Source organism: Macrobrachium rosenbergii, chromosome 12 (assembly GCF_040412425.1).
Source record: "Macrobrachium rosenbergii isolate ZJJX-2024 chromosome 12, ASM4041242v1, whole genome shotgun sequence".
NCBI lineage: Eukaryota > Metazoa > Arthropoda > Malacostraca > Decapoda > Palaemonidae > Macrobrachium > Macrobrachium rosenbergii.
Genome location: NC_089752.1, coordinates 112,739,772 through 112,758,743, shown reverse-complemented (window position 1 = coordinate 112,758,743; position 18,972 = coordinate 112,739,772). Strand labels below are relative to the sequence as shown.

Sequence of the window (18,972 nt, the reverse complement as noted above, 5' to 3'; positions counted from 1 at the left end):
ACAAACATATTCGTACGTTGAAAAAAAAAATAACTCGGTCACGTATCAAATTCAAGTTGCAAGTTCTTAAGACTAAGAAATGGTGCAGCAAGTTATGCACCCGAAATAAAAAATAACCAAACTTCAAAATAAAAAAAAATTAATATTAAGCGCTTTGGTATCTCCTTAATCTATCTACAGCTTACGACTGGGACGTGTAACAATGTACCCTGTACCTTGAGATAATGTGCCTTCACTGATGTAAGCTATGAGCCTATGACGAACATACCAGACTCGTTCTATAAAAGACTTATGGTGTCCTGCTTACGATGCGTCTACTGGTCACCGGAGTGTCAGAAGCCCAGACAATTGTTCTTTCGCTAAAAAAAAGGGGGGAACCCCCCAGTATTTTTCGGTTTATTAGTTGAAAGTTCCGATTATCACAGATAACTTTAAATCCTCACATTTTCATCAGAAGAACATATGGAATTCAGATTTAGAAAACTTGACACCATCAGTTGAGAATGTTGAGAATGTTCCCGCAGTGTATACAAAACCTTTGCATATCTTGAAGATCTTTCGGAGCTTCTAGAAAGCGCTAACTAGTAATTATATACAGTTTTATACGCAAATGACAGACGTACGCAGATGAATACCTAAAATTGTGAAATAAATCAATAATATTACAGGCAACATGAACCAAATGCCAATGAGCAAAATCTACAAAGAAATTACAAATAACCAACGAAAATTCCTTACGGGAAACAACGAGACACCAAATATCATCGTTATCGTAAGGCAAAATGGTCATAACCTAAGCTTGACGTTACAAAGAATTTGCTATTCGACTGACGCAGTTTCCATTGAGAGAGACTTCAACACGGCTATTGTTGATAACCAAAGCTATGGACCTTCCTTGTGACGTAATTTATTTTGAAAATAATGTTAAGCCACACTCTCACTTTTACTTACCTCTGGAAATGTAATATAAAAATGAAATGTGTGCAAAAAAATGCATGCAGTGTAACAATTTCATTAAACAATGTTCACCTACAGAAACTTGTTCCTTCACAGACTTCTTGGCAAGCATAATAACAGCCTACTAGGTTTAACATACTATCGGTAATGTTAGTCGTGCCAATCTTTGTGTATCAAGCTGACACACAATGGTACTGTCTAAGAATTTCCTGTTCACAAACAAATATTAAGGAGGCAAACCATATTTAAACCCTATAAATTAAATTTCGAACCGTTGCACTATCTACTTTGAACACCTCACCGAGGCCTTACCTGATTGATGGGCCTATTGCCCAAAGGGGGGGGCAATATTTCGCGGGACAGGAGGTGGTGGTAACTTCTAGGGTGTTAGTACTTCAATGCCACAGCGCCCAGCCCCAACTGCCGCACTTGAGGCCCAGCACAAGTGCCACCTCACCCAACCTCGTCCTCCCCCGAACAACGGCACCTTTCACTTGACAACCGTAAACAATTCATTCGAGTGCTCTCGATGGCTTTGACTTCAACTTCGGCTTCTGCCTTTCTTATATAAATCTAATTACTTTTGATATCCGAAAAGTACTTTTTGTCACAATTAAACATTTAAATTTGTCATAAGAAGTTTAATTTTCATCCTCTGTGACATTAACGCCATGGTATTAAAAATCATTTTCGAAATGAACGGAAGTACAATGCAATTGCCATGGCAACGAGAAATGCTCTTTGCATAAAACTAAGGCCGGGTATTTTGAACACTAAATTACAAAAGGGGACTGACTGGTGATTAACAAGATATTCGTATACAATTCAAAGTCAGTCCTATTTTATATATTTTTCTCGAAACATGCGAGGAAACTTATATGCATTGGACAGATGGAAATGGTGACACATATACAATAAACAAGTAAATTAAATATATCAGCAGTTACTTATATATAAATAACATGATTTTCATCCTTACAGATTACAAATTATGACTCCAGAGTTCGTATTAGAGCTACACGTGTTTTTACCACATGCTGACACGCTGCAGACAGTCAATTGCCGTGAAAGGGAAAAAGGAAGGAGGCCACGGTGAAATTCTATCTACACAACTCATAACGTACTTGGTTAATGCATTCTACATAATAATGACATTTTCGCAAAACACCTTGTGCATATATTGGATGACTTCGACTCCCCCGCATGACAAAGGTGTGCGTGGCTCGGCATGTTTTTAAAACAGATTGCGGTGAAAGTTGAACAATATTCGTTTTTTCTTGAATAAGGATAGTCTTTGCACGATCAGAATGAATGAAGTGGGTCAAACAGAGTGTCACGTTACAAGCACTCGGTTTGAAATTTGAAATGTGATTCATAAACAGGTGTTAAAAAGTTTTATGATAATGCTAAATGGTCTTGCTTCCCCGCCCCTACAGCTCCGCTCGCACCCGCAGCTCCCCAAGCTGAAACGAGCCGCTCCCCAACGTGACGTCACAGCCCCTACTCGCCAATCAGAACCGAGGAAGAGGACGTCACAGTTTTGGCCCGCCAATAGGAAATCATCATTGTGGTGCGCATCATCCGGGACTCGGAGGAATCTAGTGGTCGGGGAGTCGCCATTTTGAGGGAGCCCGAGAAGCTGCAGGGATCGGATACCGGCTCGACTCCAACTTTCGTGTTTCTCGCCTATTTGATATTGTTGTGAAGTGTTGCGCCCGCGAAGCGTTCGAGCGACATGGAAGTGTACATGGAACCCACGCAAGTGCCGCAGGACGCCTTGGCCGCAGCTGCACAACTGGAATTGGGAGCGTCCCCGAATGCATTGTCCCTACGCCGGCCCTTCAATCCTGTTGCTCACGAGTTGGATGCCAACTTCCGACTCACGAGATTCGCCGATTTGAAAGGATGAGGGTGCAAGGTCCCTCAGGACGTGCTCAGCCGCCTCCTCGAGGGACTGGAAGATGATGGCACAGGTCACGAGCATGACCATGCAGCACACTTCATGCACTTGCCCATCACTCGCATCGGTAGGGCGCGTGTTGGCTCCTTCACGTTGACTTCTCCTTCGCCGTAGGCCTACGGTCACCTCGCGTTTTACTCAAGGGGGATACTCTTTCAAGGGTCGAACTCGCGTGCAACGCGTTGAATCAAGTTAATCAGGACGAATTTAACAGTTAAATTTCGCCCGCAGCCTACGTCACTGCCTTATCAAGCAGTAGGCCAGCTCATGGGTCGCCTCGCCGTTGCATGCGAGCCTTTTCGATTAATATTATTCTGTCTGTTGTAAAGTATACGATGCTTAACATATTAATTTTATCAATGGCGGGGTAATTAATTATAGAAACTGCAAAAACCAAGACGTTTGCGCATCTGTTTCCACCCTACGATTGTTTACCAGTTCGAAGTTGGCGTTGTCAACGGCGGTCACGTGGCGCCAGCGTTCGCAATTGGCCATTCATAAAATCTTGAATGGAGTCCTTTTGACCTCGCTGTTAAAGCAAACGGGGTCATTTAGGAGGAACTTCTTTAATCTCTTTTCATTCTGGAATAAATACTTGAGATATAGAATTGACCTGATCCCTATTTCATTACGGTCATGCTGGAATGTGACCACGCATGTAAAGTTACATCATTACGCGATGATAGTTATGACGCAATCGATGGTTGACCTCTGCCTCTTTGTTAGGTGGCGTTTTTGGACCCCATATCAAATTTTATCCAGTTAAATGACGGACTGGGGTTATACTGACCGATTTTTAATAATTAGCGAGCGTGGCTTTGGTAGACCACGAGGCTTGACGGTAGGCCTAACGTAGCAATGCCGAAGCATTCACAATGTCAAGGTCATATTTTTAAGGTCACTTATCCTGTTTATGTGCAAATTAGTATTTTTTCAGTTTTTACTTTATTACCCTAGGTTAGCAAGTAATTTGAGACTACTTTACTATTGTAGGCCTATAGCCTTTGTCGTAATAGGCCTGTTTCTTACTCATTACATGGTTGATATTCTAAGTGTTTCTCTATTTTCATGGCCATTTGTTAAATGGGAAGAGTGACATTAAAAAAGATAACATTGTTGATATGAATGTTGAGTAATAAAATGTATGAAGAGATTTAAGTCAAATGCAGTTACTAATGGGGGGGGGCGCAAAATAGGCCTTACAGGTTTGAAGAGGACTTCAATGCCAGTAATCTAAATACCACAAAATTATGGACTTAATCCTACAGAAAAGGAATAACCAAGTGTGCCATGTGGCAACAAGAGTGTTGCAAGTTATTTTAATAAATTTATTATGATAATGCATATTTTGTGATAACTGGTCTCAGTATGTTATTGACAATGCCATTCACCCATTTCATATTTTGGTGGAAGTGTTATACTGTATATTTGTTTGTTCACCTCATAAGGGTTAGTGCTGTCAGTGCACCTTACATGGTGCACTGTAGGCATTAAGGTTCTTTGCATTGTCCCTTTGGCCCCCTAGCTGCAATGATTTTCAATACCTCTTACTGTACCTCTGTTAATATTATCTTTCTTCCATCTTACTTTCACTCGCTCCTAACAATTCTGCCCTAAAATGGAAAACTGCAGTATGCATGATTTTCAAAATTGAGATATGCCATATATTGGGCTTGTGAAACACAAATACACAAGTTACTGCAGTTTCAGAATGATTCTTCAGTGTTTTCCACGAGTAATTATGGTGTCACATTTGCAGTCTTTGCAAAATCAGTAATAAGGCAAGGGAAAACTGCTGAATTTGCAATTTTTCTGTTTTGTATTGTTGAAGATACTGCAGTCTTCCATTTTAGGGCAGAATTTTTTCTTAGTGCAACTGTGAGATTTTCTTCCTGTTACACCCTTTAAACCTTTTTACTGTCAATTCTCTTTTCAGTGTTGAATGACCTCATAGGTCCCAGTGCTTGGCCTTTGCCTAAATCTTATTAATATATCTATATTCCACATTGTTAACTTCACATTCAGGAATGAATTCTTCATTCCATCCCTGTAACACTGCAGAAGTAACTCAGTGGTCTAACAAACCTTTGCATCTCTTATACTAAATATTTTTGCCCATTTGCCTTTTCTCTCCTCTCCTGTGACCTCATACTTGAGCAGTATTAAGGAAGTCAGTCAGTCTGAGTCTTTATTCCCATTTTTTATCATCCTTTTTGGGGAATCAGTTCTAGCTAACCATGTCATACATTGTCTTTTATCAGTTCAGTCCTGTGTTAATAAGCGAGAATCATTTCTTAGGAAAGGAGAGGTTTTTTTTCCGTTAACATTCACGAGGGTTTTCCCAGAGTCTGTCAGTGGCATTATGATCCAAACTACATGCATAACTTTTTGCATATGAACTTAAGTTTTCATCTAATTACATATGCTTTATTACATAGTTGATACCTCCATATGACCTCCCCTTACAGGATACAGTGTATTACTTGGTGGATGAGTTTTTCTAGTTGCCTTTTATTTCTTCAGGGGTTGCTTTGATTTCTATGGCAAGAAAAAATGGGAAACTGAACCTCTCAGATATAACAGTGTATTACTTTGGAGGCCAACCTCATTAGTCTTATTTTGTTTTAGATATATCATGGGTATGTCTAAGATGAGGGAGCTGGGTGTGCTATTACTCTTTATGTTGTAATCCCCCTTGCATCAAGTACAGTAGCATTTTCATATATTGATTCAATGCTAATACTTTTAAGTGAGGTTTCTTAGCAAACTTTTTATATCAAGGAAATTTTTTTTTTCCAGAAATGTTTGCGCCACCAACTTTTTACCAATACACTGGTTGAATGATCATTGAAGTTGTATGTTGGACTTTATACACAATTAGCCTATATTTCGTATGTTGGACCTGTTTATACACAATTAGCCCATATTTCTGTCCAATATGGCAGTAAATTTTAAGTTAAAGTTTTTCCCAAACTTTGTTGTTTATTACTACCATTCTTTCAGGTATTGGAATGGATGCAAGCGTTACACCTTTGCGACACGGAGGACTTTCACTTGTACAAACAACAGATTTCTTTTACCCTTTGGTTGATGATCCATATATGATGGGTTTGTATCAGTAAAACTTTTGTTTGACCTAATTGTAGAAAGCAAATAAAATACAGTATACTGTTACTGCAAGTATTTTTTAGTTGTTTAAAGTCAAAACTCTCTTGAACTTTCTCTTGTACCCTCCTATAATAAGTTTGAAGGGAACAGTTCATTTCTGGCATCATTTATAGTGAAGAATTGTTTCCCTTCCAGATACTCTATTACCCGTCTCCTAATTTATGTCTGACATTTCAGGGAAAATCGCTTGTGCTAATGTTTTGAGTGACCTGTATGCCATGGGGGTGACCGATTGCGACAACATGCTGATGCTTCTTGGCGTTTCAACCAAAATGACTGAAAAGGAGAGAGATGTTGTCGTCCCTCTAATGATGAGAGGATTTAAAGTGAATTGACAAGCTTTGGTTTTCTGTAATTTTGAATTTAGATTGACACAAGTGAATAGTAGATTGAATGGCTGGGTACCCTTGCCACATAAAAGTTTTGAAATTCAAGTACTTAAGTTGGGAAATATAGATAGGTAGATAGTAATGAAGATGTATTGTGTAAATATTGTTTAGGCCTTGGTGTTTGTGCTAGTTGTAATTTTTTCCCCGTTTCCAGGATGCAGCACAAGAAGCAAACACATTCATAACTGGAGGACAGACTGTGATGAACCCTTGGTGTACAATTGGTGGAGTAGCCACTACTGTTTGCCAGCCCAACGAATTTATTGTGTAAGTACTGTTTTCATTTTATTCTTTTGAAAGTATTTTGTGCAGTAATTAACTTTCTTCTTTTGGACAAAACGTCATTTCTTTTAACTGTTGTTATGGAACAGATTAGAGCTGCATTAGAACTGGACTCTCTCGCCAATGCTGTGGCTTAATTTTTGCAGTATTATGCATATGATTGCCTGTGTATGCAGAATGCTAATTGGTATGTGCTTCATTAAGCATAAACTGTCATTTATGGGATAGTATGCTCCTGTCTGGGTGTTGAACCCATCACAGGATATTTTTTGTATAAAAATATTTAAAATTATAGATTCATGTTGTAAACATGTATACAAATTGACTAATGCTGGAAGATTTTGTGTTTGGTCATCTTTCATGAGCTTATTTCAGTGCAATGTATCATTAGTGTATGCGTTTGTTTACTGCATGCTTTTTGCAATGCAGTGCCAGTATCTGTTCTTGGATGGATCAGTCCTCTTTTAGCTCTTTGTTGGGCGAGTCGGTAGAGTTGTGGCCTGGCAACTCGCTAGGCCTGAGTTCGCCTCTCCGCCCGGCTAATGAAGAGTTAGAGGAATTTATTTCTGGTGATAGAAATTCATTTCTTGCTAGAATGTGGTTCGGATTCCACAATAAGCTGTAGGTCCCGTTGCTAAGTAACCAGTTGGTTCTTAGCCACAATAAATAAGTCTTAATCCTTCAGGCCAGCCCTAGGAGAGCTGTTAATCAGCTCAGTGGTCTGGTAAAACTAAGGTATACTTTTTTTTTTTAGTTCACTGAAGGCTGTCTGGCCCTAGAGACCCCTGCTAGAAAGGCAAAGAGCCTTTTCTCATTAAGTCTTGAGAGGAGAGCTCTCAAGCCCATTGATGAAGTAGCAGTAAATAGAATTCTAGAGGTAGGTTTGAAAGCCTGTCATCTATAACAGAAGCCTTTTCTGCTCTTGGTGGGCAAATAGATCTTGTCTTTTGTAAGCTTGTTAGTCTAGCAGTAAACCTGGAGAGACCATAAATGACACTACTCATTACTGGTTCATAGGGATAAGATAGTGGGGACCAGTTGGGACTCAGCTGGAGAGGGAACACACACAAATCATGGTATTCCCTCTTCAAGAAACTAGTGATGGATTTGGATTTGTCAGTTTTTAGTTGGTCATTGCAAAGCTGCATGAACAGCCACTGTCCATTTTTAGGGTGAAGCCCAGGTTAGACTGAATGATGCAAGATTTCCTTCTGTCATATAGAATTCACTGGAATAAACTTGAAGGTTCGTCCCATCCAAGGTCTTGTTAGGGCTGTTACCCATTTATCTTCGAATCCATATTCTTTGAGTGAAACTGCTCTCCACTTTAGGACCATGGTTTGTTGGAGAAATTGAGATTATCAGAGGTAATAATACTATGGGGTGTTTATCATGAAACCCTGGGCTCTTCAGAAATGAAGTGGTTGAGAAGTAGGTCATGTTGATGGTTTGCCTCTACAGCTTAGTTTGCATTGATTGTTAAGCGAAGTCTGTAGAAATCTGTGTGGAGCTATGAATTATTTTGTAGTTAAATATGATGATCTTGTATCTAGGGTAAAATACTGCATTAACCTTGCAGGTTGAATTGATAATGGGGCTCAAAGACTTGGAAGAGTGTCTTCCTGACAAGGGTTGCATGCAAAGAAAATATTCCCCACAAGGAGACAGGGATGCACCAGAACAGTTTGTTGTTGAAATGAAAATAAGAGCCAAGCACTGGGGAGAGAAACTGGCTTAACAGCTGATAGTTGCAGAAGCTGATGTATGGATTCCAAAGTGAAATTTGAAAGTAGAAGATGCAGAAAAGGGATGTCCTAGGGCTTCAGTCTGTTTCATTGATAATGAAACCTGGTTTCTACATTCAAGCAATTCTGGGAATTAGAGGGAGGAGCAGTGCACAACCCCCTCCCCAGGTTTCATTCCTTTTGGATGAACATAGGGATTATCTGTTTCCAAAATATATCAATTTATTGTAAACATGAGTGGCACACATGGCCTTTGGGAAGTACAAAGTTTTAAATTTTTTCCATAACTACACACATTACCTAATTTGAAAATTAGGTAGTGTAGGAGGCACTGGCATTTCTTCAACTGAGGCTTGCAATTAGTACAAAGTAATGCATGTATTCTGATAATACAATATGGACCACAGTTTTTTAAGAAAATTGGGATTTACTGTACTTGATTGTTTCCTCACAAGGACCTTTTTATGAACGTTGCATGTTTGTAAGGCTTGCTTGCTTTATGCCTTTGTGAATTCAGATTATGCCTCTTTGAAAGATGAGATGAATATGGTTGATTTTACCTAACATTAGGGAGGGATTGCTGCTATATAAGATGAATTATCTATTGTCCTAATATCTAACTGACCAAAGCAGATTACCCACATATACTTTAGAAAAACCTATGGACTAGGGTCTCCAAACCTCAACAACAGAACTTGTGACAGTTTCTTAAGAAATTTTAAGGTAGATGAAGTATGTAAAACCTTCAATACCTGAGTTTACAAAAATCATGAGTAGATATTGTTAAGTATTGTTAACCATGTCAGAGGCAGCACCAAACTTTTAAAGAAGTCCAGGCTCATATTCATTGTCAGGTTTATTTTGCTGAACCTTTTACCTCTTGTTATTTTATAACAATTGTGGCTGCCAGCAGTCTTCAAGAGTCATGGTACCTAATGAAGGTTGTAAAGGTTAGCTTCGTACCCAATGGAGAGAACTAGGAGGTTGGAAATTGGCATGTTTGTACAGTAGTCTTATGAAAAACAAACTTGTTCAGTGGCAAAGGGTGGCAAGTATTAGAAGAGCACCAAACTGACCTGTTTAGCATAAGGAACCTTCAAAATAGCTTTTGTTGTAGCTTTTGTAAAAAAAAAAAAATTACCAATTAGGTTTTCAAAGAGGTATAGTAGATTATAGGAGCTGAAGATAAAGGGTTTCAGTTTTATTTCAGAGAGATGTTTTTTTCAGAGAGATGTTATCCTTCTAAAAAGCTCTCCATTATTAGGTTTTTGGGGGATGGATACTAGATTACTGGAGCTAAAGGTTCCAGTTTCATGCATTTGACATGCAGCTTAATTATATCGTGTTGTCTGGTTTTGAGGTTGAAATAACTGAATCCTGCAAATGTGGACAGTATATACTGCTCTCCATGACAACTTTCAGTATGGCAATGGTAGCTAATTTATCAAGAAACAAGCCTTTTGGGCCAGCCATGTGAATTAAGATTAAGAATATTAACTCGCTCTTGTAGTCACTGTACTTAATATTGATGGTAATAACCACTCTTGCATTGGAGCACAGAACGATCATGACCCATCCTACAATTAGATTCTCCAAGTCCGCAACTCAAAAGCAAGCAAGCTTTGCACATTCATTTGAACTTGCATCTCATGTAGTCTCTTGCCAGTAAGTTACCTGTTGACCTAGAGAACATTTTCAATAGTCCCTGCGTTGGGTTCTCAACTAATAAGGTTTTTTATTTCAGCTCTAATAAGATTTAGGGATTACCCATATTGGTATATCATAAAGTAGTGTAACCAGACCATGGAATCCCACTTCTAGACTTATTACTAACCTACGGCTTTTGTTCTCTGTTGAGGGGTAGAAATTGATAGTAACCCTACCGAGGTTGACTGCAAAGGAGAGGAGAGAAAATTTCATGTAATTCAGTAAACTGAAATTCTGATGAATGAATATTAATGATGAGGATGAAAAACCTCCATGGAGGTGCCGAAGATTCCCATAAATTTCATATTTACTCTACTATGTACAGTAACGTTGATTAATTTTCATAGTGGTCTAATTTTTACAGAGGCATATGATGAATTTTCTCCATTCTCTAGTATCTTGTGTATTTGTTTCATATTAACCTGCAGAACTAATATTTGCATGTACCTTTCATGCCCATAACTGTTCAACATTGAATCCTAAACATTCAATATGAACATTAAAATACTGCATAAATATGCATAAACATATAATACAGCCACATATACACCTATAAATACATATATATATGAGGAACTTAACACCAAAACAGTAGGTAATATGCCAGTTGGTCTCTATGAAATTGGACTGCTGTTGCTTGTTCCCGGTTGTTTAAAGCTGAACCCACCCAATTCCCCCCGGCACTGTGGGGATGACGGAGCTCCCTCCAGCACCAAGTCATTCCTTTCTTTGTCGCTGTCCAGTGCACACAGATGCATAACAGCTCTTTGTTGTATTGGTTGGCAATCTTCCTTTTAGTTATTAGTGCATTTGTCTGCATTATTATGGAGGATTTATCTAGTCACAGCAGCGCAGCTTCATCAGCTTCAACAAACACAAGACACTGTACTTCTTGCCGCAGATGGCTAAGTGTTGAACTTGTTTTTGATTGTCATACTGTCTTCTAATTGGAGGGTGTGTGACTGCTTCGAGATTTGTTGTGATGAGTATTAGGATTGGTCTGATTTGCAACTACAGGAATATGTGTCTTACACTAAGTCAGTACTTATTAGGAGTAGAAGCAAGCGTAAAGGTAAGCGTGTCAAAGATGTGCAAGTTTTTTCTTAGTTACCAGTTCTTGAAGTGTTACCAGATGAGTGCGAGAAGGTAGGTGATTCGGTTAAACCTGTTACATCTTCTGACTCTGAGGTAGGCCAAACAGTGAGATCAGGTGTATGTTTCGACGATTTGAGCTCTATCCATGGTAACTACAGAGATCACTTAGATAGTCAGACCAAGCATTTAGCTGATGTTAAGGTTTTGGCTAATCATGTTTATGCCAGCCCCCCGGTCCTGTTTTGGGGTTCACATGTGAGCGATCCCGTTGCAACACATTCGGTGCCACACCATTCCACAGGTAGTGGGAAATGTTCTAACTGGAGTGCACAGCAGGACCATGGTTACTAGAGTCTCCCTTTCCCTTGATATTCAGCTAGATGGGGATAGTGATGTGGATCTTGAAGGTGTTTGGAAAGATCTGTGTAGGCTTAGGTCAGGAGGTTATGTTACTGAGACTTTGTTTCAGGCCGCACGATCGTTTATTTTATGGGCTGGGAGAGCTCTTAGGCCTGTAGCAGAATTATCACCTATGCAGATTTTTGGATTCTGTGGGTTTAAGTCAGGGTCTGGTTCATCTTGTTGTGTGCTCAATGGTTGGGGGAATTATCCACCTCGACCAATTATTGTTCATTCTGAGTCGTGATATTTTAGGGTTTCAGGTTCCTCTTGTTCAGCTTAGACCTTGAACGAGAATATGGCTAGTGTTTTACCCGCTTCTGGTAAGTCTTTGAAGGCTCAGGTTGGGATTTCAGTGGATGATTGTTCAAAGTTGGAAGGGGCCTTGGGTACCATGACGGAGATTGTTGATTCTTTAGTTTGGGTCTGGTCAGCAAACAATGCCCTTGCCTCAATTCCTGGTCTTATTGGTGACAACCTGTTACTATACCATCAATTGGCGAATAGTTTTAATACCTCCCTGAAACAACTTATGTCGTATATGTTTAACCTTAAGATCTTTCATGGGGCTAAGCGTGGGGACCTTTATATAGGACATGCCCCTCCCACTCTTTCAGATCTAAACAAGAAGGAACTTAGATCATCTTCCTTCTTGGGAGGGGCTCTTTTTGATGAGGCAGTTCTTGAAAAGGCCCTAGATGATTCTTATCTTGAGGTCAAGAGGAGGCGTGATCAAGCATTGCTTTCTCATGTAATTAAGCAAAGTAAGAATAAGCCTACCATTGTCATTCACCAGCCTTCCAGTACTCAGAAGCCCCAAGCTTCAGAGAACACAAAGTGGTTTTTTGCCAGACCAGTCGGGGGGGTCCTCATAAGAAATTTAGGGGAGGGAATTCTCAGGGTTTAGGCATTGGTAGGGGTAATTCTGCTTCTTCTGGTGGGCAATGGTCTGCTTCGCTTGGTAGGGGTCAAAATTTTGGGAAATAGGGGCCATCTCCTTTGCGGGAGCAATAGGGGGTCGGTTAGGACATTATTGGAGAGTTTGGGAATCCTTAGGAGTGGAACAATGGGTCATCCAAGTCCTCAAGGAAAGGTATATGGTTCCTTTGGAGTCCGTTCCTCCTCTGTTGAATACCCCTATCTGATTTGACAGTTATTCTCCCACTTCGACTAAAGGGAGAGCTCTAGAGGCCGAGGTAAATTCCTTAGTAATGAAGGGAGCAGTGGAATTTAGTAATGAAGGGAACAGTGGAACCAGCTCCACTCTCATCGAAGTTGTACTACAGTTGGATGTTCATTGTCAGGAAGGCAAAGGGAGGTTAGAGACCTGTTAGAGATCTCTCTCATCTCAACAAGGATGTGCTCAGAACTTCATTCAAGATGGAGACACCCAGATCAGTTCTTGCAATCCTTCAGGACGTTTGGATGTTCCCCATTGATTTCATGGATGCATTTCTTCAGGTCCCCATTCACCCTAAGTCTCGTCGTCATCTCAGTCTTTGTTGGGATGTGAAGGTATGGCAGTTTTGGGCGATGTGCTTCGGCCTCTCCACAGCCCCCCAAGCACTTAGTTGGTTGATGGCCCCAGTGTCAGGTCTCCTTCACTCTCAAGGCATTAGAATACTCAGGTACTTAGACGACTGGCTAATTCTTGTGAGCAGCCTGAAAGAGCTCTCCGTGCAAAGGAGATAGTTCTAAGTTGATGCTCTCAGTTATGTTTGACAATCACTCTCGACAAGTTGGACCTCATTTCGAAGCATGAACCTATATATCTAGGAATGAGGATTCAGACTATAGTTTTGAAGGCTTCTCTGACACAGAAATGAATAGATGCAATTCAGACCTGCACAGGAGAGTTTTTGAGTCAGGAAAGTCTCCCGGCATCTCTGTGGCTTGGTCTGTTGGGGTATTTAAATTCATTGGTAGCACTAGTTCCCTTGGGGAAATGTTGGGTTCGGGCACTGCAGCATATGCTTCATAGGAAATGGCAAGGAGAAGACCAGGTGGTCAGGATTCCATGGGACTTAAGAGATTTGGGAGAATCTTTAATGGTGGGCGATGTATTAAATCTCCTTCGAGAAGTCTCTGTGAAATCAAATTTCCCAGATCTAATGTTGTCATGTGATGCCTCAGATCAGGGCTGGGGAACAGTAATAGGACAGTGCAGCTTTGGTGTGGTGGCCGTCTTCTCAGACGATTGCGTGGCAGTATCGTACCGGAGAAAAGAAGGCGGCACCATAGCGCAGGCTCTAAATTAACTTGCTCAAGAGATCCTTCACTGGACCAAAGTCCATCAGGTCACACTGCTTCCCGGTTTGTGATGGGGAGCAAGAACGTATTTTCTGATGCCCTCAGTGGATCAGATAGAGTGGACACTAACACAAGAGGTGGTAGACCATCTGGTTCACCTTTGGCCAGCAACAGTCGATCTTTTCGCCACAGCTCTCAGTTATCGCCTTCAGTGTATTTCAGCCCACATCAAGATCCTACAGTGGCAGGAGTGGATGCTATGCTCCAGAACTGGTCTCACCTGGAGGTGTATGCATACCCTCCAATTCCCATGCTACAACAGGTTTTGAGCAAGATAAGAGTATCATGTACGCATAGCCTCCAATTCCCATTCTACAGCAGGTTTTGAACAAGATAAGAGTGTCATCTCAATGCAGGGTCACACTCATAGCTCCTTGGGAGATGTCAGCAGAAGTACCAGTGAGGCTGCCTGCCAGATGGGACCTCTTGAGGCAGTCCCTTTGGCACAAATTTCACCTCAACCCCCAAGTGCTTCATCTAGTTGCTTGGAGACTAGCCAGCATTACGCTCGAGCATGGGGCGTGTCGGCGCAGGTGGCCTGACAAGTCTCCAGGGCTAGACGAAATACCACAATGTAAACTACCAGCATCAGTGGAAAGTATATTATACTTGGTGCAGTCCCCACAGTGTCAAAGGTAGCAGATCTTCTGCTTCATTTGCAACGTAAGAGGAGGTTTTCAGTCTCTATAAGGGTTACAAGGCGATGTTAGTATCTGTTTTTAGATTCTGGTATAAGGATGTATTCGAGGATCCTTTGCTGAGGTAGAAGTCCCTAGGCGATCTCTTCACCAGCCCCAAAGGGACTTAGATGAGATTTTGGTGCCATTACTGGCACCACCTTATGAGCCTCTTGGATCAGCTGATCTAAGGTCTTTGATGAAGAAGGCCCTTTTCCTTTTGGCATTGTCTGCGGCAAAAGACTTGGTGAGCTTCATGCTCTTTCATCAACTGTGGCAATGAAGGGAGAAGATTTGGTAGTTTCATTTAGAGCAAAAACTGAGACTGAATCCAGACCTCTCCCAAGGGAATGTTATCCATTCATTAGTTGCATTTGTTGGCGGTCAAGAGCCAGACAGGTTTTTATGTTCAGTCAGGGCGTTGAGGTACTACTTGGACAGGGTTAAATCAGTAGAGCAGAGATCTACTGTAGATCTGTATTTGTATCATAAAGAAAACAATTCACGACCACTTTCCAAGAATGGGCTATCCTTTTTGCTGAGGGAGGTAATATCAGGGGCTCAGTCAAATAGGCAGAATAAGCCCCCTTCTTCTAGGGACAAAGGTCCACATAGTATTAGGAGCTATTCTACTTCCATGTTATTTTGGTCTAATGTTGTAGAAATAGTTGATTGGAGAATGGTAATTTCATTCGTGGGAGAATAGTCGAATTGACTAGTTCGTTTGGTTCTTACTTTTTGTCCCCATTTTTGGTGTTCGTTTATGGACGGAAAGTAAACTGAATGATTGCCGTTTGTTAATATTAAATGTAAATTCTTAACTTTCCCCTTTTTGTATTCTAATTGAATTAATTAATTTAATGTTAAATGTATTCCTTATAAGGAAACAGTTTTGTTTTCCCGTCTTTATTTTTCAACGTTGTTCGAGAGTTTCGGGCAAAGTGAAAGAAAACGGAGTTGTTGGCGGTTTTGGTCCGACAAGGAGTCTTTAGTCTTGCGGTACCAGTCGGACAAAAGAACGGGTGTTCTTTCGCTTAAAAAGTGAATTCAAGAATTTTAAAATTCGAAGGACATGTAAAGAAATTGATCTAGAAGACGGTGCAGGTAAGTTGAGAGATAAAGACTTCCCTAAAATTGATTTGAGTTAGATAATTCTAACATATTCGAATTTTAAAAATTCACTCCGTAAGATTTCAGTTTACTTTTTCGTCTTGTTTGTTTTGTTTTATGTGGCCATGACTCTTGTTATTGGGCATAGCTGGGTGCGTAGGTTGTCCGACTTATGCTTAAGAGAATGTGACGGGTTCAATTACATCTGCAAAGGGGGCGCAACCTTTGAAAACATCAAGGTTGAAGTAGAGCGGTATTTCGCTAACCCTAGGAGGTCTAGGCCTAGTCGCATCTTTGTGTTCTTGGGCAGCAATGATTTGGATGCTATCCACAGTACTGCGGAGGTATGGAAAGTAGAACAGTGTTGTGAGGCTTTTGCTGAATTACTAAAAAAGTTGTGTCCTGATGCTAAACTAATTTTTGCCCAAATAGAGGATAGATTCTTTTGGAACCACTGTGAAAGTTTTGACGCATTGCGGCAGGATTTCAAGGCAAAATCTAACAAATTCAATAAGTGGTTGAATAAATGGTCGGGCAAGGATAGTTTGTTTATAATGAAAGGGGTTAAGGGATTTTCCGACCCACGCCTTTATGCCAGGGATGGAGTACACCTCAATATATGTCAAGTATATATTTTTTTTTTTCTCTTAAGCTCATTTGGTTTTGTAATGTTAGGATTTTTTGTATACTGTTGTTATTCCTTATAAGGAAAGGAGCAGTATTGGTCCTTATTTGTACTTGTATGAATTTAAGCTTAGATTAAGTTTATTTAGGTTAAGTTAGTAACCTTTTCATTTAAATAACCTGTTGATTAGCCTAGCTGATAAGTGTATTCTAAATTATTTTTGATCAAGTTTCAGGTAGGCTAGCCTAGTTTTGCTGTTAGCATAGTAAGTTGTATATTTTTTTTTCTCTCATTAGGGAGTAATTGATGATAACTTGCTTTGCATTGACTTGATTAAGTTTAGATTTTTTCTTTGGGTAATTTAGTTGGTTAATAGCATTGTTCAAGATGACTAATTCTGAAATAAAAAAGTTAATTAAAAGGAGGGCTTATGTTAAGGGTTTAATAACTCTTGATATTAAGAAGTTTGACTCTTTAAAGGACGATCAAATTAATAGTCATTTGTTACAAGAATTTATTCGTAAAGTTGATGCTAATTTAGCAATAGTTGAGAATTTTGACGAAAGCATTTGTGAAATTGCTGCTGAAGATGAACTATATAGTATTATGCAAGCAGCAAGAGATTATCATTATGAAATACAGAAAACTCTGTCAGAATTTAGAGTAAAATTTGATAATTTGTTTGGAGATAAGAATACTCCTCAAAATAGTTCTAGTAAAATTGTAAAATTACCTCTCCCTCCTATTCAAATTCAGAAGTTTGAAAACAATGCAGTTAATCCATTTGCCTATTTTAACTTTAAGAAGGCTTTTAATAATGCTTTGGCTGGTATGCCTAACTTAACTAATACTCAAAAGTTTATTTATTTAAAGGGTTATTTGTTAGGTGAAGCGTTAAGTATAGTAGAAAACATTACAGTAAATGATGAGGGTTTTGATTTGGCTTTTAAGCAATTAGATCTTAATTTTCTGGATGAAGACAACATAATTGATCAAGTAATAGGTGAAGTTTTGAACACTTCTGAAGTAAAATCTCTTAGTGAAGTAGAATCTTTGGTTAGGTCTTTGAATAATAAATGCATTGACTTGAAGGGACTTGGTATAGATCTGATTGAAGTCGATTCGGCTGCTCTATTGCTAATTAGCAAAATTGTAAATAGGAAACTTCCTAGAAATTTTTTGATAGAACTCTCTAGAACTACAGGATCTTCTTATCCTAATTTTAACCAGTTGTTAGATAATTATCAGAGTATTATTGCACGCATTTAGTTTAGGTCATAATGAAAATTCTGGTGCAAAACCTAAAGTTAAATATGAAGGTAAAGACCGTAATTTCCAACAATCAAAGTATAGTAATAAATCTACTGCTAGTAATGATTCTAATAAAGTTCAATTTACCAGTAAACCTTTATCTTCTGGTAGATGTAAATTTTGTAAAGAAACAGGTCATAACTCTTCTAAATGTACTAGGTTTGATACTTTGCAAGCTAGGAAGAATAGAGCTGAAGAACTAACTTCATGCATTAAATGCTTGAGTGATAGGCATAGGGCCTCGGAATGTCCGGGAAATAAATCATTGTTACCTTATAAATGTTTTTCTTGCAATAAATCTGAACATCATGGAGCAATGTGTCCTCATGCTATTAAGGATTTTGGTAAAAAGTATTAAGTTGTCAATCAGGGTCTGAAATATTTGTTCCCTTTATTACACTCAAAGTTGGTAGGGGTAGGAAATCTTTTAAATGTTGTTTTCTATTAGACACTGGAACCCAGTTTAGTGTTATTAATAAACAAATTGTTGATTGTAAATTAGGAGATTATTGTGGTGCTCCTTTATCTAAGTTATTTTCTTCTTTTGGGTTGCCAGCTAGAGTTAGTGAGGGATTTCATTTGGTAGCTGATTTAACAATGCCTTGTGGGAGAAAGTCTAGTTGTCTTATTTTTGCATTGGAAAATTTTAGTCTTTCCCTCCAAATTCCTATGTTGCCTTCTGTAGTTAAAAATATGGAATCTGCAGGTTATTCTGTATGTAATAATTACCCAGGAAGGAATTCTGAAATTGTAAATATATTAGGTATCCTAGGGAATGATATCCTTGAGGAATTTAGTCAGTTAGATTTAGACTCCGTAGAGTTGTTTAATATTAAGGTTAGAGTAATTAAGTTGGCCAATGGGGTTATTCCATTTGGTACAGTAGTCAATTTTGTTCATCCTTCACAAAGGAAGCTTTTTTATGAGAGAATTGATTCTTATGAACCGTGTGTTAGAGATAAACCAGTAAGGGAGGTAGAGTCTTGTCCTATAGTTGATAGTAATAAAATCTTGGAAAATAGACCAAGAGGTATTGGTAAAACTGAATCTGTTAGGTTTATTCCTAATAAGGAGATTAAATATGTACCTGAATGTAACAGAGAATCTAGAGTTTTTTATAATTCTTCCCTTAATTTAGAGATTAAACAGACTTCTAAGCCTGATAAGATTAGACTTCTGGAATTTGTTCCTCCTAAGCAACTTGGAAACAGAAGTTATTAGTAAATTTTGCAGTTAA

At 39.2% G+C, this 18,972-nt stretch overlaps 2 protein-coding genes across 3 annotated transcripts in view; one reads left to right on the top strand and one right to left on the bottom strand.

Moving 5' to 3' along the window:
• The window catches only part of LOC136843893 (polycystin-2-like), a 123,301-nt gene that overhangs the window by 74,057 nt on the left and 30,272 nt on the right, over window positions 1–18,972 (bottom strand). Inside the window, exon 1 of one of the 2 annotated variants that reach the window (XM_067112769.1) lies at window positions 1,270–1,475. The exons of the other annotated variant lie outside the window; for it this stretch is intronic. The gene's annotated coding sequence lies outside the window, so the exon portion shown is untranslated. Of the gene's footprint in view, window positions 1–1,269; window positions 1,476–18,972 lie in introns of those variants that run through there. 2 annotated transcript variants of the gene reach the window in all.
• The window catches only part of Sps1 (inactive selenide, water dikinase), a 43,306-nt gene continuing 26,344 nt past the window's right edge, over window positions 2,011–18,972 (top strand). Inside the window, exons 1-4 of the mRNA XM_067112775.1 lie at window positions 2,011–2,984; window positions 5,921–6,025; window positions 6,263–6,411; window positions 6,629–6,741. Coding sequence (XP_066968876.1) covers window positions 2,693–2,984; window positions 5,921–6,025; window positions 6,263–6,411; window positions 6,629–6,741 — 659 coding nt within the window. The 5' untranslated portion in view covers window positions 2,011–2,692. The remainder of the gene's footprint in view (window positions 2,985–5,920; window positions 6,026–6,262; window positions 6,412–6,628; window positions 6,742–18,972) is intronic.